Raw genomic sequence first — 26,521 nt, forward strand, 5'->3', positions numbered from 1 at the left:
AGAAACGATCAAGCCTCCTGAATAACAACACAGCAACAATGTTCATGGATATAAAAAGGAGAGAATTGATCTTTATCCGGGCAACTGCTATGATAATACTCCTGCTAGCCCCTCATCATCAGGCAAAGGGAGAGTTGTTTTATGAATATATCGGCAATGGAACAGAGCCTGGAGAATGCATACGGGAAGGTGTTGTACTAACTCTTGCATGCACTGTCAAAGATGTCGAAGGTACTGGAGCAACAGTATGGACTGGGAGCGACCCAATATTTGATTGCCCAAGTGCTAATAGTATTTCAGATAGGCAAGTGTATTTAGTTCATCGAGTTTTTCAAAACCCTGCTGTTCCAGATCCAAAGTTTTTTTGTACTGATAATGTTGTTGGTCAAGTTGTTGAGTACAACGGCACTCATTATACATCAACACTTGCTGTGTCTACCACTCGGCAAATGAATGCTGGAGTGATCTCTTGTAGCTCTTACTATGAAACTGAAATTACTGGTGACGCACAGATATCTGTTGGAGGTGAGTTTAATTTATAACAGTGATGGTAATTATTAACATAACGGCACAGATAATAATGTATATAGAACGGTGTAACAATTACTGAGATATACATATATGCATGCATGCAGATGTTTTGTCTCTTTTAACAATGACTTATGCGCATTGTGTCTTATGCAGTTGTCCCAGCACCTCCTGCACAAATCGATGTGGTATTCAATGACAGAGAAAGAGAATTTAAAATTAGTTGGAGCATGCCAGATATATTGGGAGGTATTAGGAACTATTTAACAGAGATAGTGGGAAATGACTGTGGTACCTGCAGCAATATTATTAGCAGTTTGCAAGAAGACGAGGTGCTGTGTTCTGATTGGATCCCTGATGGACAGGTGTGCAATGTGACGGTGAAAACTGTTTCAGCTGACTGCGGATTTTTGAGCACTGTTCCTACAGCCAGGCAAATATACTTGAAATGTAAGTAATTCTTTACCTTAACCACAATACATAGAAAGGGGAATGTTGCAACTATGTGGTTTACATAATGTGGTTTCACAGATCCTGATGCACCTGTTATAAAGATGATTCTACCCACATACTCAATTAAAAAAGAACTTGAATCCCTATCAGTGATTATGATGCTGACAGAAGTAAGTGCAATTAATGCGCATGCAGAGTTATATCAATGTTTATCTCAGGGAACATTTGATGCAAATGGATTGCTGATTACATATGGTGTATACCTAGAAGATGTGATGTCTGGAAATGTCTGTGTTAAACTGGCAAGTAGAGAGTGTGATGTTTATAATTGTGAAATAAAGATTGTAATGTCTGAGGACTGTTTAATGAAAAAAGAGAGCCTGTTTTCGATTAAGGTTTTCGCTAAAACAATGATCGGTCAGTCATTGAGCAGCCCACACCTGGATCTAATCAGTGAGTTACAAGCAACTTGTTGTTGCTCGTGAATTTTAATGTTGACTATACCTATCAAGTCTCATTTCGTAAATTGTTAGCTTCCATATTCTCCCAACGAAAGTTTTGATGTTGGTATTTTCATTGTGATACTACTTTACAGATTCCCAAAACAAATTCATCGAACTCAGCATGGTGGTAAAAGACGATTTTACTCTCTTTGTAACAGAATTTACCAACACTTCTTTCAAATTATCAACTTCTGTGCAATACGGGCTTTGTCACAGTAATGCGCTGAACTTACAGAAGCAAGTATCCAGTGCTAATGATTCTGCAATTTGTGTTGTTATAAATGATCTACCTTCAAGAGAGGAGTCGTGTTTTATCGCAACTTGTATGACAGACAGTATCAATTATCCCATCAATATTCGAGGAGAGCTTAAAGGTGAGTCAGTATATTTCCCATCACTGTCTTGTTATGATGATTATTATACACTCTGCAGATACTACAAGTGTGGATCTATTGACTCCTATTACTACCGCTGGAGTTATTTTAGCACTCTCAGTCATTTTCAATTTTGCTATTCTATTCGGATGCTTGACTTTATTAGTATCGAGATTTAAAGCAAGGGTACAGTTTAAAGCAAAGGTGCAGTCTGATATTAAAGAACAGAGCGGGAGCAACACTGATCCTGTCTATGAAGTGGTTTTGCCTACAAATGATGAAAGTGCTCCAGTAGTAGTTCAGAAAAATCTCTGTTACAGTGCTACTACTGCATTGTAAAGAAAGTGCAGGGTGTCACATATATATATACTCATAATTTTTGTACTACTTCATTCAATTCAGTCACATGCAGGACCCCAAACTTGTAGTTCTATAATTATATATATGCACATTTAGTTGTTTCGTTTTCATAGTGTTTGAAATGCACATGCATAATTATTAAATTGACAACAATTATATAAGAAATTCATGTGTAGCTATATACAATTTTTATTCTAACAAAATACGTCTGGGTTAGATTTTATAAACAGGATGCAGCTCTAAAAACAAATGAGATTGTGCATGAGCTTCCCAGGGGGGTGGGTGGTGGATTATTCATTGTATACTTAATGAGATTTTGGCCAGGCTTCTCAATAGCTGGCCTTTTAATGATATTCACTATTTAATATCAAACGCCACACATGTACAAAGCACTTATCACAAAAGGAAATGTGATTAAAGTGAATCTGCAATACTATGAACAGTAAGACCCCTGAGGTATACACCTATGGAGCTTAATTTGTGTCAAAATTCTAAGAGCAGTTTATTCAATTCCAAGTCCATGTTCCAATTCAAATTCCAATATTAAATGCCAACAATCCAATGCAAATTCCAAAGGCACATACACACATACCACACACACAGTAAAAACATTACAATTCCAAGTCAGTGTTCCAATTAAAATTCCAATGTATTTCTCGTAAACAATTTCCAAAATGTAATAGTATTCATTGGACACACACACATACCACATGCACACAGTAAAACATTATTGGGTAATATCCGTAACATAGTCCAACACTTCTTGGAAGACATCTACAGCATGAACACTGGAATGGGGAGTTCTTTGTAAAGGATAGAGTGCTGAAAGATCTTGAAATTGTTCTTCTGACAGTGGAGAATGAGTAGGTGGTACTTCAACACGTTCATTTTCTTGAACTTCTGGCACAGGCTCTTCCCAATCAATCCCATAACAAGGGTAGTCCTATATACATGTAGATAAAAAGAATACATTGTTTAAGCTATTAAGGTACACTGTATATTATTATAGCACTTACATCAGTAATTGTGTCCAGTAACTGTGTACACATCCCTTGCATCCATAGCTGTAGTGGAGTTTGGTTTCGCTCTGAACTTAAACAGTGATTTGCCCACGCATCAAGAAATATATCTATTTGATAATTAATGTAGGGCAAATATACGAAGTGCAGGCAAAAAAGATGTAAGGTGTCTATCGGATTCAACAGGCCTGTTTGTTCCATGTGATAAAAAAGATGATAAAATATTCCTGTGCAGCCGATGAAAAGATCTCTCCAAAACCTTTCCACCCTTTGATTATGTACACTAGCATCGACAATCGCACTCCCTCTCCCTGAACCCTTAAGAGGATGAGATAGCATAAAACGAGCAATTCCAGTATTCTCTCCTCCCATGTCCATTCTCACTCTGGATGGAAGACCATACCGGGAGACGGCATGCAACAAATCATCATGTTGCGGTCGTATAATTATGTAATTACAGCTTTGAAATAATTATTGGAATATGATTTGGAACACCCACTTGGAATAGAAAATACTGCTTTTTAATTTTGACACAAATTAAGCTCCATATACACCTGCTCCATTTTGCGTTTGCGGTTTGTTTCGCAGTTCAACTATACACTTCTGCAGTTGGCTTTTGCAGTTGGCTTTGCAGCAGTTGGCTTTGCAGTTGGCTCTGCAGCAGTTGGCTTTGCAGTTGGCTTTTGCAGTTGGCTTTGCAGCAGTTGGCTTTTGCAGTTGGCTTTTGCAGTTGGCTTTTGCAGTTGGCTTTTGCAGTTGGCTTTTGCAGTTGCTCAATCACAATGATCAGTGACATCACAATACAATAGACATAGAAATATTGTACAGCAGGACCTAGAAATGCTGATAGCAAGCCTGTAGAAACAGGTTACCATAATTATACAATAATAATTAGATGATGTTGCAACAACATATAAGAAACAGGCAAGCCAATGATTATGCTGGCGTGTCTAATATCTCTGCTGTGTCTGTTTGTGTTTGAACGATTATTTGTAAGGTATCCACGAGTAAAATATTTCATCAACAGATATAATTATGTTGAAATGGGGTATTCATAATTATATCCAAGAGAGTGGATAAGAGTAAGAGTGTTGAACTAGTAACAGCAATTGCCTTGACATACGTCATCACTTGATAGACTGATTTGTTATGTTAGCAACACTTCCCAGAAACCCCACATGCTGTGATTGTGTAGTGCAGTGCTACAAACCACAGACCACAGTTTACTTAACAGCACGCGACAGTGATGACGCATGTCAAGGCAAATGCGGTTCCATGATTACTACAGCAGTTCAACACTCCTACTCTTGATATTGAGCAACTGCAAAAGCAAACTGCAGAAGCGAACTGCAAAAGCGAACTGCAAAATGAACCGCAAACGCAAAATGAAGTAGGGCTGGTGTATACCTCAGGGCTACCGTACTCATCTGCTCCTGATTTACCTCATCAACACATTGCCTATAATTATAAGCTTCCAACATGGTATGGAGCTCCCCCCTCTATAATTATAAAGCTCTAGCTTGACCATTATAATGGTACCTTAATAATAGTTTATAATAACAACAGTACCATAATCATATATGCATGCATGCAGTGAGTGTTCGAAATTGTTCGAAATACAATTGCGCATTACAATGCCATTGTCAATAGACATATAAATCAGCCTACTGTGACTGTGACTTCAGTAATAGGACAACACTAGTACTACCCAAAAAATTTGTGAGTTTACATAATAATAACATATTTTTGTACTTTTAATTATGACATTGTTCTGTAACACATAATTAACACTCCACTCCAGGATACAGGGCAACATCCTCAGCACAAGCTACAAGTGTCAACATCATAGTAGCTCTGCATGGTCACTTTATGGAGACTGCTGGACTGTACCTCAAGAACTGAATGTACACACATCCTCGACGTTAATTCTCATGGGGAATACTCAATAGCAACTGGTGCTGTGACTCCAGTGGGAAAAGCAATCCAACAGGAAAACTCCACCATAACGATTGGTGAGTTTACATAATATAAAGTGACATGTTTTTGTATCACATTCAATTGTTTTTCTTTACAGGAATAAACACTTTTGTATACGAGTTACTGTGCACGGATGATGTACTTCACGAGATTCAGAGTCATAAACTAACAAAACAACCAGTCAGATGTCTGATTCATGTGGCTATACTCCTTTATACCACATGCATGCATCAGCACAATACTGCCGGCTTTGTCTGCGTGGACAGCTGAAATTCAAATGTCCACTATGAAAATATTCACGGGTGAGTTGCTAAATAATTTGAACACAATACATTCTATTAATTCCAGGATACAAGGCAGAAAGCATCCTCAGCATGCACAAGCTTAATCACAAGTGACACCATCCTTGTTGAGCTCTATCTTGGTGTAAACAGGCTATAGGACAAAATAATTAGCCGTATAGAGACATGCTCCTATTTACGATGAGATCTCAGCAGCTGTTAAGACGAATAGGGATATCACCACAGAACACAACGAAGCATATACCACTCTGTGTCAGTGAAACCTAGCCTACCAAACAAACATCATGCATGTGTTAATTAGTCAGGCTTTAGTTTTTTTTATTCAACATGCACAAGTTAGTACTGCTGCAAATAGACAGAAACAGCATGTACGTATAATTATACGTTTATACGTATAGTATCGGGTAATAAATAGCACAAACTATATACAAGTATATAGATAGCTTTGCAGTTTGTATAACACAGGCTATGATTAGAAAATAAAACAAGATGGGCTAAACACAAACGTCAATTTGAGGGATGCATGATTGTGTCCTTTGACTGACTATAGTGGAGGCCTCAGTTGTGAATTGCACCTACCAACTACCAACTATACTTTTGTTGCAAATCAAGTGAGTTTCACAAAATCAGTTGTGTGATAGTTACAGTTGTAAGTGTATATACATGCTTTAGGAGATCACAGATGAGAATGGATTCACAATAAAGTATGTGATTGTATACACTCACTCATCACTGGGGAGTGAGCCGTTGGAGATTCTGTTGAACTGTGCCTCAAGACTGAATATACACACATCCTCAACATTCATAGTTCAGAAAAGCAGGATAAGACACTACCCACCCATAGGCATGCAAATGTCACATTCAATTGTTTTTTCACATGAATAAATACTTTTGTACAGTTACTGTGCATGTACTTCAGACATGCACAGCTGTCAACTGTTTCTTCCTTAACAAACACAACCACATCTCCTGTGAAATAGAATATGGCCAAGATTGCAATACCCTCGCTTATGAGAGCAAAAAGAATGGAGCTTCAATTAATGAGTCAGATGTGGCTATACTCCTCAATGAGGTCTTACCATCCACACAATACTGATTTGTCTTGACAGCTGAAAATCAAACGTATACTGTGAAATTACAAGGACAATTCACAGGTGAGTTGAAACAGAACAATAACCATGACTACATGTATTCCAGGATACAGGGCAGAAAGCATCCTCAGCACAAGCATATTTGCAAGTCTCAACATCATAGTAGCTCTGGTCTCACTGTATACAAAAGTAAATTTAGATCCTATATGGTTCAGGAAATCCCTGCTAGTATAGTACTGTGTAAAGAAGGTCGTGTGTTATGCTCATGCAGTTATTCAGTAGATCTACATCTTATTAGCTCCAATTTAAATGTTTGATTTGACTTCAAACTCTGATATCATAATTATCCCCATGCACTGTATAATTATAATAGGCACATTAATGCATGCATTACTCGGTATTATTTCATGTAGTGTTTGATTGCACATTATACTACATGTAGCAACATGCACAAAGTCATTCAGTTGTGTTTATCCATAATAGAAGAGAGAGAACTATAAACAGGGGCAGATTTCTAGGGAAAATAAAAACTTGAACTATATATATCTATCTGTATAGTTAAATTATAAGCTAGGTGCACGGCAACTATAACAAAAGTGTTCAGAGATATATATAGATATGGTGCCATGCACAAATATTCAGTATTATTTCATCATATATAAAGCTAAATCTAAAAATAGAGAAGACAGAGCTATAGATATAAAGCATATAAACAGGGTGGATCCAGCGGCTGGGGCTAGCAGTACTGCATGTAAACTGACAAAACTATTTTTGAGATATAGTTATGCATGAGTAGAACTAGTACAAAGACGCCGATGACGATGCCGATGACGATGCCGATGACTATTACAGCTATTGCTCCACCACCTATTATAATAGTCTCAAAATCACATGTTATGACCAGACACCATAGAGTAACTTACCAAGAGGAGAATTCATGGGGGGGCAGTTACAGTAAGTACTTTGATTCACTAATGGCTCAAAAGTTCCGTTAACACAGCGAGTTGTGTTAGTCCCCATCAGCGTACACGTAGAACATTGAAGGTAGAGCATACTGTTGTGAGGGACATTAACTCCTGATGATATATCTATGCCGCTAGAATTGGTAAGTTGAACTCCAGTGTCATAGTTCGGACTTAGAGTACTCGTATTACATTGAAGTAGGATTAGTTCTTGACTCACAGTTCTTGCAACTTCCACACCATTGCGAGACACGACTGCGGAGAAGCAAATCGGATCTGTTCCCACAGGAATACATGTCTCATAATCATTTTGAAGAATTGTATTGTCAGTTCTGTTTATTGTTATAGATGTATTTTGACAAGCACCATCAGCAAACAGAAGACGAGCTTGGAAGGAGTCGGCACTTTCATTACACTGTTGGTTGATGGAGACTTCAATGCATTGTTCTGTTGTGAGGGTCGAACTAATGCCAGCCATGGCTCCTTCCACTGTGTGTGTGTGTGTGTACATGCAGTCATGTACGGCACGAAAGTTATGGCTGTTGAAAGAATGTTCAACTGCAACACCTCCCCCCCCCATTTAACTAGCTATTATAGTTTTCATTAGCCCTGTAGAGCAATTCATCATACCTGAGAATGAATTGGATATATTGGAGAAATCCCCAATTACTGTCTTCACAGTGACAGTAATAAATCGGATGCTACGCTCCAGACTAGCGTTTTGGAACTCTGGAGATGTTGAGTTGAAACTATATGTTCTTGCTCCAGAGTTGTTCAAATATTGGGAATAGTTATTGTTCATATTATCACAGATTGTCACTAGAAACCCAAGCACACCGGGAATGATGGTTGTGTTTTCCACTTCTGGGGGAGTGTACTGCATGAATGTAAGGTAGTGTATATTCTGATCACGTGATCATGTAACCATTCGTAGTTATGTGACTGTACTTATAGGTAATGCACTTGTCAAACTAATGCCTCGCCCCCTGCCTATACCGGGGATTAGTTGGGGAGAGTGCTTCCCTACCTATAAAAGACTTAAGCCCCGTTTACACGACACCTAATCCGGGTCGAATCCGGATTGAATCCGGGTCAGATTTTTCTGAGTAGTGGGCATAGCAAAATGACCACTAATTTCATTTGCGCAAACATTGGACTGATAGGAAACTACAGGCTTACTCTAGAAACACCCACGAACATGTACAACACTTCAGAATTAGCACCTTTGTGCTTACTCAAGCTAAACCGCTTCTGACACAATCTGAACCACCTCCAAAGGTGGGTTGGCTAATCCGGATTAGAACCCGGATAAGGGCCGTTTACACGAACGCGGTTAGGTTTAATCCGGATTCCAACCCGGATTAAAGGCCTCGTGTAAACGGGGCTTTATAGAGCTAGATACAGGTCTAATCTCCATATAACCCCCATGGCTACGAGGGGATTAGACCAATTTAACATGCCCAAATGAGAAGATTTTGTGATTGGTATAATCCCCACCTTCCTCGATAGGGGGTGGGGTGGGGCATTAGTTTTACGGTGCATATAAGTATGCAATATAAGTTCTTATTGCACTTTTTGCCTTCTAATAAATATACTTGCATGCATGCATGTGATTCTAAAATACAGCTTGTATATAGCTATAGCTATAGCTTTTTTAACTTAGGGTTTTCAGATTCATAATAACACACTTAGCTAGCTATGCATGGTAATAGCGTGTTATGCTGGTGCACTCAGATGATGCAACAATGCTCTCGATTCAGTATTGCTCTCGCTACGCTCCTGCGTTACGTTCGTAACCTTGAGCATTATTGGACATTGTGCATGCACACATTACTTCATATGCATATATATACAGGTGTGTGGCGCATGCTGTACATTCAGTGCAATCAAAAGTATATATAGTGAAGAGTGTCAAAATATATAATACTAACAGCTCTACACAAATACTGTGCACAAAGTATAATGTGACATCCAATGTGAGCAACTCACAATTGAACGTTTGCACAAGCTTGTACATCCATTACACAATGCACAGAATGGTTAACCATGAGTAAAGAGTGGAAGTGAGAGACTATTGTATGAGGAGATTGTCTATTAGTATATATATAGTGAGCAATGCAGTTTTGAACTTTGAACACTCCTATAAACGTCACAGTTACTAATATACATGCAATAGTGCACGTATAATTATGACATTGTATGACATTATGACATGGTCTCACATTCCAGGTGACGTGTATCTGAGGGCTGTCCACATCTTGAGAACAATCGATAACTACTTCAATATCATTAGGAGAGATCTCTGAAAGTATAATTATGAGTAAAATTAAACTGCATGATAATTTAATATAACTAACTGGAAAGAACACTGGTCACAATTATTGGGTCACTGTAAAATCCACAATCTTCGGTGACTGTTTTCACTTCAAAATAGCATGTCTGACCATTAGGCGTCCATCCTGTACATTCTGCTGTAAAAGTACTGCTGTTAACCATTCCTCCAGTGGGTGAGCAGATGCCACAGTCACCTCCGTAGCTGAGATTGTACCCCCCAATACTCCCTATGACATTTCCATTAGGTGGGACCCAGTCGTAGCGGCACACAGTGTTCAAAGGAAAAGTCAGATTGGCATGTTCTGGAGGGTCTGGTTCAACTATATGTAATTATTATAGGACAGTCATAAAACTGTGATAATGAAAGCATCGCTGGTACTGATGCCTCGGTGGAGGTGCCAAAGCTATACATAACTAATAGCATTTATACACACATTATATCATTATAAATTATCATGAATATACTAATTTTGATGAAAATTTTTGCATTGGTTGCATGCAGGCAGAACCCTGAACTCAAAGAGTGATTGACCATGATTGTTGTTAAAACGATTGATGCCAAAAGCTCAAGCCAAGATTAATGGCTGCATCAGTATAGAGCCTTGCAGCTCTCTTCTCACTCTTGCAGCTATGGTGAGCCTTTTGTTTCAAAATGGCGATACAAAATACCATGTGTTGGTGTCCCAAAAATCAACTCGATTTGTTTTATCATAGATGAAGGAAGAGAAAGGGATTGGAAACGCACGTCATTTGACGTCACGTTTTACTATGTTTTGTACGTTGTGTGGGCGAAACCCTTTGAAGTCTAGGTGCGTTACGCCTAGGCTGCTAAGCTAAGAAACTTATTTTCGTCTGTAATCACAAAAACAAGAGCTAGATATTGCGACTGAGATGTGCTTCATAAAGAAAATACCAAGTACAAAGTTGTGCTACTCTTGGAAAGTTGTCTGAACATGAAATGTATGTGCTGTGGGCCATTGAAGGTCAGTTTTCTTTAAATTTTGCATATTAATCCCTCTATGAGGCTACTCAAAGCTATCTTGCCTAGCTTCTTTCATGAAATAGACTCTATGTACACTACTTTAATGTATGGTTTTTCCCCTTTCTTGTTTGCTTTAGAGAAACTCGAGATTTCCACTAAACTGTAAAGGCCGTTATGCTTTCACTTTAATCCCTCTATTCTAACACTGATCGATTATTAGCCCTTCTGGCATTCATAGCAAGGGAGAATAGTCTTTACTGTATCGTAATGTATACTTACTTTTAATAGGAATGCCACACGGAAGAAGATATCAGCATTGGAAAAAAGCTGCAAGAGATAGACGGCTGGCTTGGTGTGCCAAAGATGGAAGTGCAAACGAAGTCCTCAAGTGATTCTAATATTACATTGTGTCCTTTGATAAGTCCTCTGATAATAACTTTTACCGATCGTGAACCAACTACAAATGTATGTCTACATTATCATTATTTTTTTTTTATAAAACAACCACTTAATTATAATATGGAAGTTGTACTGTATAGAACTTAAAGCAGTATCTCATTCTAATCCTTTTCATTATTCTGTGAATAGAGACCGTAGTCATTCCTTTATTGAGCTCAAAACTCTTCAGTCTTATCGTGGAAGTGTATTTTCAGTGTATTATTATTCCTGTCAGAAGTTACCAGGTCTAAGCAGACTTCTCAGCATTCTGACTATTTTAGCTTGTCTATTATGACTTTTAATATGACCTGTGCAAGATATCTTACCATGTTAGCCCTTTGATGAGAAGAAGACAAGCTTTGATTCACTGCCACAGCAGCCTCTCTTATTGGCGCCAATCTCGCGCGCAATGTATCCCTAAATAATGATTACATCACCGTAACACGCCTGGATTCAACCACGCCCATCGTTTCCAATCCCTTTCTCTTCCTTCATCTATGGTTTTATCAACTCGATTTTATCGACTTTATCTGGTAGGGATCGACTCGATGTGTTTTATCAACTCGATTTTATCCAGGTAAGGATCGACTCGATGTGTTTTATCAACTCGATTTTATCCAGGTAAGGATCGACTCGATGTGTTTTTATATCAACTCGATTTTATCCAGGTAAGGATCGACTCGATGTGTTTTATCAACTCGATTTTCGAGATGGTCCACTCGATTCCAGGCCGCTGGGGGAAAAGGCGAGTTTCGAGGACACGCTTATATAGCCTATAGGATTTGTACTGCTGCACTGAGGAGTGCAGCCCAATCAGATTGCAGTATTGCAAGTGGTTGGTTAACACCCACTTAGCTAGGTGGGTGTGCAGCTGGGCGGAGCTGCCTTGAGCAAAATGCAAGTTGTCACAGAAGCTGCTAACGAGCTTGGAAGTAGTCACTTCTTTTCTGAGAGACAGAGATGTCTTTGCTATATTGCCTACTGGATAAAGAGCCTTTGCTATGCTTGTTTGCCTGCAGCATTTGACAAAATATTGGAGAAGGAGAAAGGTCATTCTATTGTAGTAGTAGTAGTTACTCCAGTCCTCTGCTGGCCATCATTCATGATCAGGTATGTAAGGCTAGATAGAACATACATATAATTATACGTACATGTGCATATGAGCTGTTTACACATAACTAGATCATTCTAAGCTGGATGCTTTTATTCTATTATTATATAGGTAGCCATCTATTGTTCTAAAGGCATCTCTAGCACATATGTCTCGGGCGAGATGTCTGATGCAGCTACAATGGATGCGATCTTCCACGGAAAGTATCAGCTAGTATTCTTTACACCTGAAATGATCATCAGCAAGAAGCATTGGAGAAGACTTCTGGGGGGAGATGTGTATGCTAATAGACTCAAGGCTTTGATAATCGATGAAGCTCATTGTGTGAAGAAATGGTATGTATTTGACTCATCGTTTATTATTAACATGTGTACCAATAATATTATTGCAGGGGTGAGACTTTCAGGCAAATGCTGTTGAGAATTAGAGAAGTGCGCAGCCTCATTCCAACATCAGTTCATGTGATGGCGCTAACAGCAACAGCTACCCGAAGTGACATTTCATTCATTTCTCGTATTGTTGGCCTAAGAAACCCATTTGTCATTACGAGAGTCCCAGTAATCCCAAATTTGATTTATGCTGTTGGATTGTTCAAAAGTATACCAGAGACATTCCAAAACTTGGCCCAGAAATTGGTAATCGAGAGAAACAAGTTTCCCACAACAATCATATATGGACGTTCTTTTGGTGTGTGGTGACATGTACCTCTTCTTTAAGGATTACCTTGGAGCTGCATTCACAAATCCTGATGATGCACCTGATCTTCCTGAATTTCGCCTCGTGGACATGTTTACAAGTGTCACTGATCCAGCCCATAAATCTGAAATCATTCGTTTATTTAAGGGTGATGGCAATCTTCGCATTGTTGTAGCTACTATGGAATTTGGTATGGGTGTTGATTGTCCCAACATTCGGTAAATCATTCATGTTGGCCTGTCAGACGATATCAGTAGCTATGTACAAGAGACTGGTAGAGCAGGTCGAGATGGTAAACCATCACGTGTAACCCTTTTGAAGGCAAGAATTTACCATCAAGTTGATAATGAGATTAAAGAATATGCTTCAAACTTCAACACTACAGATTGTAGAAGGGATAGTCTTTTCCGAAATATTGACAATTACAAACATGTTGATCTCGGTTTCAATTGCTTGTGCTGTGATATTTGTTCTAAGTCATGTTTATGTGGACAGTGTGACCTAAGACTTAGTTACTTCTTTCAGCTAATTACAAATTTTATTTTCATTATTACCTGTGCTTCAAGAAAGCTGCTATATCTACCGAAACATTTCCTGCACATTTTGGGCAATCTGTTTTTATCACTGCCATTTACAATACTGTTAATGTCGACATCAGCACACATCTGTTCTTCCTCATTCTCCAGTAGCATTGTCCACAGGTCCAACACTTCCTTTCCAGCTGGACCATCAAGAGCTCTCCTGTTACCAGGCCTTGATAGCTCATCCCCACATCCAAAACATTGTAGCACTTGGGCCATTCTTGCTCAGTACTTTATTTATTTAGTAGCAAAGTCATGTTGTTCAGTGCCAGCCAGTGTGGTGCAGTGCGGTGCATATTGCGTTTAACACCCACTTAAAATGATTATATTCATGATGCTCCAAGCAGTATCACATAACACAAGTACAAATCCTATATAAGCATGTCCCCCGACCTCCCGTCAGGGACGGTCGGGCTCCGCCCAACTAGGCTCAGACAAGGGGCACTGAGACTCTTGAGGCCACATGCACGCCTACAGCAGCTCAGAGTAGCTCAGATGGGGACCTTCTGAGCCTGAGATCACACAGCAGCTACTTGCTATGTTTCATGAACTCAAGAGTCAAGTAGACAAGCATTTAGTGATTTAATTTACTGTGATCCAGCACAAGTAAGCTGCTGTGACCTTCTGCAGGCGTACCTGGAAGGTCAGCTACTCTGACCTGCTGTAGGCCTGCCTGTGGCCTCAAGAGTCTCAGTGCCTTGTCTGAGCCTAGCGCCTTTGTGAGTACAGCCCGAGGTATATACAGCCATAGATAGCCTAGATATCAAGCCGCCCTCGAAACTCGCCTTTTCTCCCAGCGGCCTGGAATCGAGTCGATCCTCTCGAAATCGAGTTGACACATCGAGTCGATCCTTACCTGGATAAAATCGAGTTGATAAAACACATCGAGTCGATCCTTACCTGGATAAAATCGAGTTGATAAAACACATCGAGTCGATCCTTACCTGGATAAAATCGAGTTGATATAACACATCGAGTCGATCCCTACCAGATAAAGTCGATAAAATCGAGTTGATAAAACAAATCGAGTTGATTTTTGGGACACCAACACATGGTATTTTGTATCGCCATTTTGAAACAAAAGGCTCACCATATGCAGCTACCAATAGCTATAGCGTTCTATAGTGCAGAACTAATGAAAGCACCACAGGTGCTGATGCCTCGGTGGAGATGCCAAAGCTATATAACATGAAGCTACTAATAGCTTTTGTACTGATGAACATTTTTGCTTTTGCTGCATGCAAACTCAAAGAGTGGGTAATGATCGACCATGCTTGTTGTTAAAAACGATCAATGCCAAAAGTTCAAGTCTAAAATTAATGGCTGCCATCAACAGAGCCTTGCAGTTCTCTTCCTCACTCTTGCAGCTACCAATAGCTAGCGTTCTAGTGCAGAGCTAACTACTAAGTAGAGTAGTAACACTCGGTAAACAAGTTTGGCTACGTGCTCTTCTGAAAAGGCTGCAATGGCATTCCAAGTAAGCAAAACTACGAGAACGAAGCATTATTTTGCAAATCCACGAATTAAAATCCAAGTAAACATGACTAGAAGCCTATAGAAACTCTTACTTGCACTTGATTCATCCTTGAGCAGTTGTAGCGGTCTACACACACAGACACACACACAGACACACAGACACACTACCGTATACCTCGCTTGCGCATGCGCACCGAGGCATAACTACTAAGATATAGAGTAGCAACACTCCATGATGGACAAGTTTTGCTACACACTCTTCTGAAAAGGCTGCAATGGCATTCCAAGTAAGCAAAACTAGGCATAACTCGAGAACAAAGCATTATTTGCAAATCCATGAATAAAAATTCAAATAAACATGACTATATATAGAAGCCTATAAGAAACTCTTACTTGCACTTCATTGATCCTTGAGCAGCTGTAGCAGTCTATACACACACACAAACACACTATATACTGTATACCTCGCTTGCGCATGCGCACCGAGGCATAATTATATTGATGACAAGCAAAAGCTCACAGTTATATCGGATTATGCATGCATGATGGTTCCTTATACCTCCCACTCTGACAGTGATGTTCCTAAACGAAAATCCACTTAGGTTTTGACATAATATACTTTTATCATTCATCAGCGTGTAGTTTGCACGAAAGTAAAGTGTAGACGTCTGATTCATATTTCCTGGATTACAGAGAATTTCAGCTGAGTATAGACCACACACCAACTTATTTTGGCTTCTATTAGTTGGACAAGTTTTGATTAAGTGTAGTTGGATTCTGTTTTTCATAGCGGGCTGCATAGGATGGCAGATAAAACCAACACCAGTCCATTCAAATGCTCCTGGCATGACTGCAAATAGACAGTCGTATGATGATTCCTCTCCATCACGAAGACATTCGTTTGAATCTATTAAATAAAATTAATGCGCAAAATGTCACATAGTTTGACAATAATGATTCTCATATCCCCATGCAGTGCAGTTTGCCGAAACAACATTTAAGGTATAGCTGCATGTATTTCAAAAAATAGTCGCAGCTAAAAAGCGGCCCTTATCTAGAATCTAAATGATTTTTGTTTCAGCTATTTCGAGAGTAGAATTGCAAAAAAATTGTACTTGCAGATAATTAAAAAATACAACTTGCGTTGTTTCTAATTAGAAACGCGTTATGAATAACGTTATCACAACTTAGCAGTATTTAGCGATTTAGCATAATTTAATACCAGCAAAACAGTGAACAAGTCTATACCTGTGAAATATGTCACCTTAATTAAGGTCGTGCATGCATGGTATATAACGTATACAGACTGTTATAGTAATAATCGCATGTTGTCCTATTATTCACTGTGATTCGTACAGTGATTAATCGCGTATCAGTAATTGCACGTCGTCAATACCTTGACGACCGCACATTCGAATAATGGCCGCAGCTAATTTTTTTACTGAACTGCAGCTAAAATGTCCTTAAAACTGCATCACAAGCGATTAACAATCAATATAGTATGGCTACTCGTGCAATAAGGAATTAATAGCACGAGTAACAAGCAATGGCAAGGGGATACTAATTGCTAGCCTCGATCCCAGGCCGAGTTTTCGCTTTTATAACGGTTAGGCGAACAACTGGGCCTGGTACTAGTTGTCTGCGCATGCGTCAGTCGTTCGTCAGATTCTGACGAATGGATATTCTCGTTCACTTTCGTGACATTTATATTCGTGTACTATCGTGTACTAGAAGTCAGTTCCCGTTTAATCATTATTGGACTTGATTGGAATGGCTCTTAGCTGAAGCTTCTCTCTTCTCTGAAGCTTATTCTGAAGACTGAACAACAAGGGAAGAGGTATAAAGCTTTGTCAAGCTTGTTAAGGTCAGATATTTTTGTGTGGGCCCTATGGCCGGCTAGGCTATGCTATCAAGTCTTGTTCATGTTTGGCAAGAATGTAGGTAGACTATAGTTTCATCATTAATATGGTGGATCAAGTGAAGAGTGTGAGCTAGAGAACTTGGTGCTGCCATCATCAGCTCGTCGACAATGACACTATAACCGAGAAATTTAATATGTATAGATCTACACGTATTTAAAATGTCTACTTCTCTGTACAGGAGCAATGGCTAATATCCAGCTATCCCAACAGTGCTCCTCTTGGCTATACTAACGGACAAGACTGGACAGTTTGAGGTAAGGGTTTAACCGTCTTTGGTTTCTTTTAATATTGTCCTATACTCACAGACACAGGACTGGAGTATGACCTGCTCATTCGAGCGTTGCTGGGTAGCTCAGAGACATCAAGAGAATCTACGTTTTCTCAAGTAATGAGTTACGAGTTGGGGCCTAGAATCAGAGAAGTCCAGCAGCCTGCTAAATCTTTTTGAAACGTAATTTGAAGGCATTCAATTATCCTGAAGTTGCCCTGGGTCACTGTAATTGTGCTGCAGCACAACTGGCAACTCCCCAGGCCTTTGTGAAGCAGCTCCCTATGTGCATCTTTTGTGTACTCACTCTGTGCATTTTCTGTGTACAAATTTCCATTATTGATTTATTAAATATTTTTGCCGACCACAAATATACAATGAAAATTTGACGCATGCGCAGACAACTAGTACCAGGCCCAGTTGTTCGCCTAACCGTTATAAAAGCGAAAACTCGGCCTGGGATCGAGGCTAACTAATTGCATGAGGCGTATATTGCACTCTTAGCCACTATTAATCTTGAATTGTTCTCATCAAGCCATGCACTTCCTCAATTTGTATGAGGGGAGGAGGTTATTTATTGTTCAAAAGTACCTCAAGATGACATATTTCAGCCACACGTAGATTTGTTTGCGATTTCACTGTTAAGCCAGCTCATTTAAATTCTGCCCAGTTAAATTATTTTCAAGTTGTTTTAATGAGCAATTTCCAATTATCTGCGAGTACAAATTCACAGAAATAGCAGAAGTTAATACTCGCGAAAATATGAAATCAACTAGCTATGTAATATTTCAAAAGAACACATGACTAAGAAATTAAGGGGGTAGAGTAGACTGGCGGCGATAGCCGCCCAAGCGTGTAGCGCGAGCGACTGGCAAACTGCCTATCAGTCACTCGTCTCAGCGGAAGTGTAATAGATCGTATGACACTACTAAACATGAATATCGTTATAGATAATGTGGTTAAATTTTGCTATGAGATTTAGCTACTATGGAATGCACTGAATCCCCTGAAGTGTAAGTGCGGTTACAATTACAGGGCTAATATGACGTTGAGCAATCTGATAGGCTGCAATGCTCGTTGCAGCTGAGACGAGTGACTGATAGACAGTTTGCCAGTCCCTCGCGGTACACGAGGGGCTGTCGCCGCCAGTCTAAGGGTAGAGTTCCCCCCTTTTGTGCTCCATCAACAACTACATGCAACTTAGCTTGAATTACTGTGATCTGTCGATCTATTCTGCAGTACTGCATGCATCGGTACTCCAATAATGTCGATAATTATGTGGGCAGGGCCATCTGATGCGCATGCTTACTGCCGAGGAAAAGTGACGACCTTTTTTTTTAGATAAAAGTGAAATGAACTTCAGCGCCTTATACTCCTACAATTTGAGCCTTGCCCTTCCTAAAATCCTGGCTACGCCATGCACTGTTTATGATAGGCATTCGCATAAAATATAGCGGTATCACACATACATTTCTAGCAATATTATTTATAGTTATATCGTATACAATCACAGCATTCATTCTCATGCATGGAGTTCAACTAACCAGCAACTACTGTCCATGACGTCATACCAACAAGGAGACCAATGACCACAATAGCAAGAAATGGGTGCTTTTGTTTGCCTGCATGCCATACAGTACAATTATAATTGTGAGTCAAATAGAAACATGCATGGTATAGCTATTGTTCGCCTATTGTTCGCCTTATAAAAGCGAAAGCTCGGCCTGGCATCGAGGCTAAATACGTATGATCTACTTCGTTGAGCTGCATGTATGACCGATGTCCCTATAATTATAACGGATATGGCAATTTTTTGATAAGGCTTAAGCAGAAATCTATACAGTATGCTGCATGCATATAGAGAGTTGATGCTTTACATATAATGTATGCCGCTTACCAAACAACATCCTGCATTCTGACACAGCCATGAGACACCAGAGGACACAGGACAAGCGATACTGATAAACAATCTGTTGCGCTGGCAAGCTCGTTTGCCCCGCCCCCTTCACTGGTGGTCCACGCCAGAGGAGGATGAATGTCAAGATGAAAGTCAAAGATGAATGTCAATTAATTATGGGTTATAATTTTCTATCCAAAGCAGTAGCCTCGAATTCACGCCGATTTAAATACGTGGATTTCACTCAAGCAAGATTCTTGCAGTAAATACTATTTCTTGCAGTGGACCAATCAATGCCAAATCATGGCAAGCTTTGCAGCAATCATGCAGATTGCTCCAAGCACTATTTCTTGCAGTGGACCAATCAATGCCAAATCATGGCAAGCTTTGCAGCAATCATGCAGATTGCTCCAAGCTGAGTATATAGCTCTCATACTACCTGACGCTAAGACAGAAGTGTGGCTGTCGAAAGCATGTCTCCATCAATACTCAAATAACTGTTTTTTGCAACACTGAGTTTATTACCTTGCCAATTTGGCGATACCATGGATAATAATAGCCCACGGTCCAAGGCCAAAAAATGAAATTGTGGATTAAAACACATCGAAATTTTTACATTAGATCAACGGTACGAAAGTTATGGCTTGTTGAAAGAATGTTCAACTGCAACACCCCCCCCCCCCCGAATCCTTCAACAGCCATAACTTTAGATCCAATGTCAATAATTTTCTGAGAGTTTAGAAAGAGACCTTTTGAGAGATAAAAGTATTTGCCAATTTGGTGATACCATGGATCCAAGGCCGAAAAATGATAAATGAACCTTCAACTGCAACACCCCCCCCCCCCCCCCCCTATAGGCCCTGATAAATTATTTTTAGCATATTAAGTGTCAAAGGGTAACAATGTCCATTTTTGGTAAAGATCATTACATTAAATTTTTCATAAGGATGTTCTCATGGCAAAAAATGGCTGAAGGTGCATGAATTTAAAGTGAATATTTTGGATCACTTCAAGTCACCTAATAGTTATAAAAGCGAAAATTTGGCTTGCTGCGTTGTGTGCTGTGTTTATGCCTACGTCTTAATTTTGTTTATAATTTTTTATTACAATAATTGGATTTTTTATGAGGCACATTTTTCAAGAATTCGAATAATGGGTGAACCTCCCCTATTTAATCAAATCTTTCAACAGCCATAACTTTAGTACTGTTGATTTTCTATGGTACCATCAAAGTTTACGCATTCATGATTATTTCATATGCACTTGTATAAATTATAGGTGTGAAAATGTTTTCACACAAATGTATGTATAAAATATGGAGTATCCGCGACTCCCACACTCATTTCACCAGACTTTCCTCTTGCTATGTCACACTTGTACTGTTATACTGATAGTCTACTACATCGGCAGTAAACCTCTGAGGACAAGGGCCAAGCCCTAAGACAAAATGGTTTACATAAGTACCTAAAAAACTAGTGTTCAAGCTGGCGCTGTGCTAATGCCTCTCGCCATGTTTTTGCTTTCGCTCTAAAGTATTAGAGTGTTATTAGTTTCTATAATGAATTTTATATTAAAGTTAGCTTATCTATATAAAGTCACTGAGAAGAAATGACTTATTTACATGCATCTATTGTTGTTATTTATTGTATTATGTAGCTTACCAGGACCTCAAGAAAGAAGAAAATTGCCAGATTCTTCCAGGATCTGTAGTTCAGTGTATATAATAATTATCTAAGAAGAAAAGACCTGTGTACATGCATATTGTTATCTATATTGTTATATGGTAGTGTTTTGTGGTTTACCAGGCCCTCAAGACAAACATGATTCTGCCAGGAGGATCTGGATCTGGATCTTGGATATTATTTTCTCACACGTGGGGAATGAGCGCGCATGCGCATTACATCCACAGGAATAATTAAAGGGTGTGTCCAAAGAGATCAATTTCACAAATGGCTACTGCTAGCTAGCTGTTTTAACAGATATTTTCTGAGTATTGTAGCTAACAAAAAGCTAGCGCTTTAGTGCAAGGCTAACTCATATGTTGAATAGAAAGTTTGTGCGGACAGATGATGCTATGAAAGATTCTGAAGAGACTGCAACAGCCTTCAATGTGAGTCAAACTAGCCATAACTCGAGAAAGAAGCTTTAGTTTGCTAATCCACGAATCAAAATCCAAGAGAACGTGGCTAGAAGCCTATAGAAGCTGTTAGTTTTCGTCGCATTGTAACCGTTGAGCAGTTATAGCTGGAATACACACACACACACACAGACAGACAGACAGACAGACAGACAGACAGACAGACAGACACACACACAGTCAGCTTTACCGTATCCCTCGTGCGGCTACGCCTCGAGGCATAACAACACCATCATACATGAGTGGTATTCATACACTCATGACCGCACGGTTAGACAGAGGAGGCGGGACATCCTAGCTATCCTCGTTCCGCCGATTTTTTTAGATTTTAGAGACAAATCGGGTGAGAACAAGGCTACGTACTAACACTATTATGTCAAGTGTATTCATCAACATAACCATGATCGACATAGTCTATGCATGTGATACTAGCTGCGTCACACATGTGATACTAGCTGCGTCACATCAGGAGTAGTGCAATGAATACATTCATGCACTACTCCTGAACAGGTGGCTAGCTGCTGTGTAATGCAATACTACTGCTCTGTAAGATCGTGAATAATTATTAACCAAACAACGCATTATAAATAAAATTATAAAACCTCACATCATGAATATCGTTATCTTGCCCCGCTAGGTGCTGGGCTAGTTAGGTGTGGCTCGACCGTCCCTGACGAGAGGTCAGGTTGCATGGGATTTGTTCTGCCGCATTATGTAACACTGTTATTCTCAAGTGGGTATACACCGACTTAATGACATGTAGACCACAGCATACTGCATGCAGTTTCGCAACTAGATGCAAACGGAAGTATAACCAAGCACGTGAAAAATACTGCAATCTGATAGGGCACCACTATAGTGGCGCTAGAACAAATCCCAGATAAGCTTGCAACCCTGTCTTGATGTAACAGGTACAGCAATGATAGGCTTACACTACTAGGTTGAAGAAGATGGTTTGAGGCGAATTCTAGGCCACTAGCCTCGGTCCTAGACCAATTTTTTTTTAATAGAACGGAGTTGAAAAATAGTTGTCGGCCTAGCCTCGAACCAGGCCCAATTTTTGGGCCTGGTTCGAGGCTATTGTCGGCCTAGCTAGAAACAACTTGGCCTGGAATCGTATGGCACGCCAAGTGTAACAAAAATAAATAGCGCTATAGGACGTCATAAAGTAAGGGAAAACGTCATGCATGCAAGACGTGCTGTAATCGTTACAAGACGTGCTGTAATCGAGTGCGAGGCTCAAGGTCAAAAGGTGACTGGGTGTTCATTAATTAAAATGGTTGATCAAAGAGCTGGAGCTGGAGATCGAGTGTGGGGATGGGAAACATTTCTCCAAGAAATGGAGACTTTCCTTACTACGGTAGATAGAGAAATCGATTATACTCAGTCTACTAGTTATGCCCAGTTCGTTATTGAGAGGTTTGAGGTTTGTATACATGCTCTATCTTCCCTTCGTGTACAAATTGAAGATGATGGCGATGATGAGACGATTGAAGTTTGCACGGCATTGAAGGAAATAATGGACAGTTGTGTGTTGCTCAAGACAATGTGGTACACTCGACTTGATGAGTTGGATGCACACACAGACGGAGGCTACCAAGTTCCCCAGGTTGCTAGGAGAGTAGGACGTGGCCGTCCCCAGCTATTTATTTGTCAAGACCAGTTGGAATACCTATGTAGTTTAAATTTCACTTGGACTGAGATTAGTAAACTATTGGGTGTCTCTCGAATGACTATCTATAGAAGAAGAGGGGAGTTCGGCATTCTAGATGTTCATAGTGCTGCAAGAAGTATAAGTGACAGTGATCTACGTACAAAGCTCCAACAGGTGCGTCGAGAAATGCCAAATATGGGAGAGACACTGGTGATTGGGCGACTACGGTCATTGGGATATGCTGTCACTAGACAAAGGGTGCGTAATGCTATCCACGCAACCGATCCCCTGAATGCAGCTCTGAGATGGAGAGGAATCCTCACTGCTCGGCGCCCTTACTCTGTTCCCTCGCCCAACTCTCTATGGCACATGGGTAAGTCATATATAGGTGTTGTGTGACCAGGTTTATGGTTAATGTGTGTCAATTAAGTTTTAGATAAAGGAGCCCAGATGTGTGTACATGCATGTATATAGGTTGGAGCCTTATTATTATAGTAGTAGCAAGACTTGTGTATACAATACATGCATACTAATCATATCTTGTATTCGTACAGATGGCCACCACAAGCTTGTGAGATGGGGCATGGTAACGCACGGGGCTATTGACGGATATAGCAGACTCGTCGTGTTTCTTCGCTGTAGCAATAATAACACTGCCGAAACAGTTTATAATCTCTTCCTTTCAGCTGTCCAACGGTTTGGACTACCGTCAAGAATGCGATCTGACTACGGTGGTGAAAATTATCGTGTAGCAGCACATATGCTAGAGAGTAGAGGATATGACCGCAACAGCATGATAACTGGCAGTTCCGTGCACAACCAGCGGATTGAGCGCCTCTGGCGCGATATGCATCGTTGCGTAACAGTGATATTTTACAAGTTATTCTATTACCTAGAGCAACATGGTTACTTGGATCCTGATAACATGTTTCATCGGTATTGTTTACAGTACGTCTATCTTCCACGTATCAACCAGTCACTGAAAGTATTTATGGAGGGTTGGAACTGTCATGGGGTTCGAACGGAACACAATCTAACACCACATCAATTATTTGTGCGGGGAGCACTTCAAATGCAGAGAAGAGGACTTCAAGCCCTAGACTTTTTCGAACATATTGATGAAATGTATGGTGTAGACGAAGAAATCAGTACGGGTGATGACGATTACACAGTTCGTATACCCCCAATTGGTCTTGCATTGTCTGATGAGAATATGGCTTTGTTGAAGGAAAGAGTAAATCCTCTGGCAGACAGCGATAATTTTGGGATAGAACTGTATGTTGAAACACTTACTTTTTTACGTACTTTGATTAACTGAGATTTGTTAATGAATGTGCAGTGCGTAATGCCAGTAATAATTACAAATTTATATCCAAGTTGAATGATGGTACAGTGCATGGAACCCCTCTATAACGGACACCTTTAATTGGAGAACAAAAAGTTTTGGCCGTTGTTAAGGGGTTGTTTTGTATGCAAACTTTTGGGACCTGGGTGTCTGGCCGTTATGTCGCAGTTGGCCGTTAAGAGGGGTTCCACTGTATATAATTTTTATCATTTATGTTAATGAATGTCTGTCAGATGCAGGTACACATAATTATATAGACACACTATAAAGAGTATGACTAATATTATAGTAGTACTGCCAATACACAATGTTAGGACGTATATTATTATTATACTGGAATAGGTTGCAAGTACGTAGCCACTGTATATACACTTGGTAGATATTGTCATATAGTTTTACAGATGCTGTTTGTTAGTCTGAGTCAAATTTCTCATTGGCTTGTGGCACCGTCTTCAATTATACCTGAATCCGGATAGAAAAACATTTGCAATGTGAAAAATTGCTACAATCCTATGTACAACCTACTGATTCATATAGCATTTGAACGTGGAACATTTGTGGAACAATCATAATTATTACATGCATGCTTGCAACATGATAATCATAAGCTCATGCAGATAACTATATAATTATATCTTCACTGTGACAAATGCAAGCACATGCATGTACTACTTGCATGCATGTATAGAAGGTCTTGCTAATTTGCATTCATAAGTTATAGGTGTTATATATAACAATTCTCCTGGGACCAAAGCTTGCATGCTTTTTATTGGACCTATATACCTACATCACTCAGTAATACAAAAATCACAGCGATGAATGCTTTACAATACAATAACATCGTCATAAAGGTAATAATTATGGCCAAAAAACATTGACAGACATGCATGCAGTGTTATCAATATTGCAAACGTCAATAGCTGTCCATTCTCCACAAGTACTCGCTTGACAAACAAGCTCGGAACTCAGAAACAAACACTTGGTATGAAGGGTATGTTGAGGATAGAATCAGGGATGGTGCACAGGTGAGGGCAATGGGTCTACGTGAAGAACCGGTAAGAGCATTAAATTCTAGAGATATTTTCGAAGAGGAACACACCGAGCTGCCAGTAACGAAGCGCAGAAAAGTTCGCAATTCATCCAGTCCCATATTTCCTATAAATTGACGCAGATAACCTAAAACCCTATTCACATGTATTTTACACATAGTTATGTGGAAGGTCTTGCTAATTTGATATGCTATCATTATAATAGCTGTTTTATAACAATTCTGCCTTTATACACATGTATATATACCAACCAAAGCTCACATGCACAGTATTTTGATTTTATAGGACCTACTGAGTGTTCTACGTAATTATATAACCAGCGTGCTGTCCACAAACTGTTCTCTTGCAGATGATATAAGGGGTTGTATGGGATAAATATGTAAGAGTGTATGGATTGGTAAGTGTATAAAAACATGATAGTGACGATCAAAACGGATGCAGTTAAATTGCAAATGGGTTGTTTTCCACAATAATTATCAACAATTTGAACGAACACTGGACAGTCTTGATCAAGTTTCTAAAGGATGACGGCTGGCTTTTACCATCCACTCTTATCCAATTTGCTCTAATAGGAACAATTGTCGTGCAACAATATACATAACAAATTAAAAATTCCGATAATTAATAGTATCAAGGGCGTATAAAAGAAGAGAGGGCATGCAACTCCACTATCAGTACACGTAGCTAGCAGAGTTCAAACGTGGGCGGAGGAATGTGTGCATTTGCATGCAGTGCTAAAAATAGAAATGTCTATTTTTAGTATTTCATGCACAGTCATGCACATTTATCCGCCCACGTTTGAATTCTGCTCTTGGAGTTGCATGCCCTCTCTTCTTTTATACGCCCTTGATAGTATTACGTACATAAGTACATAACAGCCAGCTGTATAGGTATAGTCTTCACAGTCATGTAATAACAACTTACCTACAGCTTCTTTTTGCAACTCCGGGCCTATACTCAGTGAGGCTACTGAATCACCCGGGGAGTATACACATGCACACAGTTATTCTTGCCCGTTGGTATGTGGTTAGGTATATATGCAGTGGTTTATAACTGTGCTAC

The 26,521-nt window shown here is 39.6% G+C and overlaps 4 protein-coding genes and 4 long non-coding RNA genes across 10 annotated transcripts in view; 6 read left to right on the forward strand and 2 right to left on the reverse strand.

The window, feature by feature from the left end:
• LOC135339575 (4-hydroxyphenylpyruvate dioxygenase-like) overlaps window positions 1-26,521 on the reverse strand; it is a 59,606-nt gene that overhangs the window by 31,777 nt on the left and 1,308 nt on the right. The window lies entirely within an intron of this gene.
• Window positions 39-2,372, forward strand: LOC135339564 (uncharacterized). The gene is made up of 6 exons (XM_064535703.1): window positions 39-525; window positions 685-978; window positions 1,060-1,151; window positions 1,200-1,434; window positions 1,577-1,858; window positions 1,917-2,372. The coding sequence occupies exons 1-6, from the start codon at window positions 39-41 to the stop codon at window positions 2,195-2,197; spliced, it is 1,671 nt and encodes a 556-aa protein (XP_064391773.1). The 3' UTR covers window positions 2,198-2,372.
• On the forward strand, window positions 5,331-6,917 carry LOC135339605 (uncharacterized). Its single transcript, XR_010396025.1, has 3 exons — window positions 5,331-6,127; window positions 6,189-6,670; window positions 6,714-6,917. It is a non-coding gene; the product is annotated as an uncharacterized LOC135339605 (long non-coding RNA).
• On the reverse strand, window positions 6,629-19,410 carry LOC135339562 (uncharacterized). Of its 3 annotated transcripts, none has more exons than XM_064535701.1 (8): window positions 19,275-19,410; window positions 18,922-18,999; window positions 15,747-16,094; window positions 9,927-10,223; window positions 9,792-9,871; window positions 8,200-8,446; window positions 7,531-8,058; window positions 6,629-6,784 (listed from the first exon to the last, which is right to left on the reverse strand). In XM_064535701.1, exons 1-8 carry the CDS (start codon window positions 19,303-19,305, stop codon window positions 6,765-6,767), a joined length of 1,629 nt encoding a protein of 542 aa, XP_064391771.1. In that variant the 5' UTR covers window positions 19,306-19,410; the 3' UTR covers window positions 6,629-6,764. The 3 variants fall into 3 exon arrangements, with proteins under 3 accessions (XP_064391771.1, XP_064391769.1, XP_064391770.1); XM_064535699.1 differs by lacking the exon at window positions 6,629-6,784 and adding an exon at window positions 7,072-7,474; XM_064535700.1 differs by lacking the exon at window positions 6,629-6,784 and having other exon boundaries at window positions 7,072-8,058.
• On the forward strand, window positions 10,609-11,377 carry LOC135339603 (uncharacterized). The gene is made up of 2 exons (XR_010396023.1): window positions 10,609-10,886; window positions 11,174-11,377. It is a non-coding gene; the product is annotated as an uncharacterized LOC135339603 (long non-coding RNA).
• On the forward strand, window positions 12,281-13,790 carry LOC135339602 (uncharacterized). Its single transcript, XR_010396022.1, has 3 exons — window positions 12,281-12,433; window positions 12,546-12,769; window positions 12,826-13,790. It is a non-coding gene; the product is annotated as an uncharacterized LOC135339602 (long non-coding RNA).
• Window positions 16,756-17,731, forward strand: LOC135339334 (uncharacterized). Its single transcript, XR_010395986.1, has 2 exons — window positions 16,756-17,363; window positions 17,415-17,731. It is a non-coding gene; the product is annotated as an uncharacterized LOC135339334 (long non-coding RNA).
• LOC135339567 (uncharacterized) lies at window positions 22,563-24,436 on the forward strand. The gene is made up of 2 exons (XM_064535707.1): window positions 22,563-23,438; window positions 23,620-24,436. The coding sequence occupies exons 1-2, from the start codon at window positions 22,595-22,597 to the stop codon at window positions 24,381-24,383; spliced, it is 1,608 nt and encodes a 535-aa protein (XP_064391777.1). The 5' UTR covers window positions 22,563-22,594; the 3' UTR covers window positions 24,384-24,436.

This window comes from Halichondria panicea, chromosome 8, assembly GCF_963675165.1.
Source record: "Halichondria panicea chromosome 8, odHalPani1.1, whole genome shotgun sequence".
Classification (NCBI taxonomy): domain Eukaryota; kingdom Metazoa; phylum Porifera; class Demospongiae; order Suberitida; family Halichondriidae; genus Halichondria; species Halichondria panicea.

What these genes read in the sequence shown, in the direction of transcription:
- LOC135339567 (XM_064535707.1), top strand. Translation starts at nt 22,595, where the DNA reads ATGCATGCAAGACGTGCTGTAATCGTTACAAGACGTGCTGTAATCGAG. An exon ending in CAACTCTCTATGGCACATGG is followed by an intron (nt 23,439 to 23,619) that starts GTAAGTCATATA and finishes GTATTCGTACAG; the next exon opens with ATGGCCACCACAAGCTTGTG.
- LOC135339564 (XM_064535703.1), top strand. Translation starts at nt 39, where the DNA reads ATGTTCATGGATATAAAAAGGAGAGAATTGATCTTTATCCGGGCAACT. An exon ending in CCCACACCTGGATCTAATCA is followed by an intron (nt 1,435 to 1,576) that starts GTGAGTTACAAG and finishes ACTACTTTACAG; the next exon opens with ATTCCCAAAACAAATTCATC. An exon ending in TATTCGAGGAGAGCTTAAAG is followed by an intron (nt 1,859 to 1,916) that starts GTGAGTCAGTAT and finishes TACACTCTGCAG; the next exon opens with ATACTACAAGTGTGGATCTA.
- LOC135339562 (XM_064535699.1), bottom strand. Translation starts at nt 19,305, where the DNA reads ATGGCTGTGTCAGAATGCAGGATGTTGTTTG. An exon ending in CATCACTGTCAGAGTGGGAG is followed by an intron (nt 10,224 to 15,746) that starts GTATAAGGAACC and finishes AATTACATATAG; the next exon opens with TTGAACCAGACCCTCCAGAA. An exon ending in AGATACACGTCACCTGGAAT is followed by an intron (nt 8,447 to 9,791) that starts GTGAGACCATGT and finishes ACATTCATGCAG; the next exon opens with TACACTCCCCCAGAAGTGGA.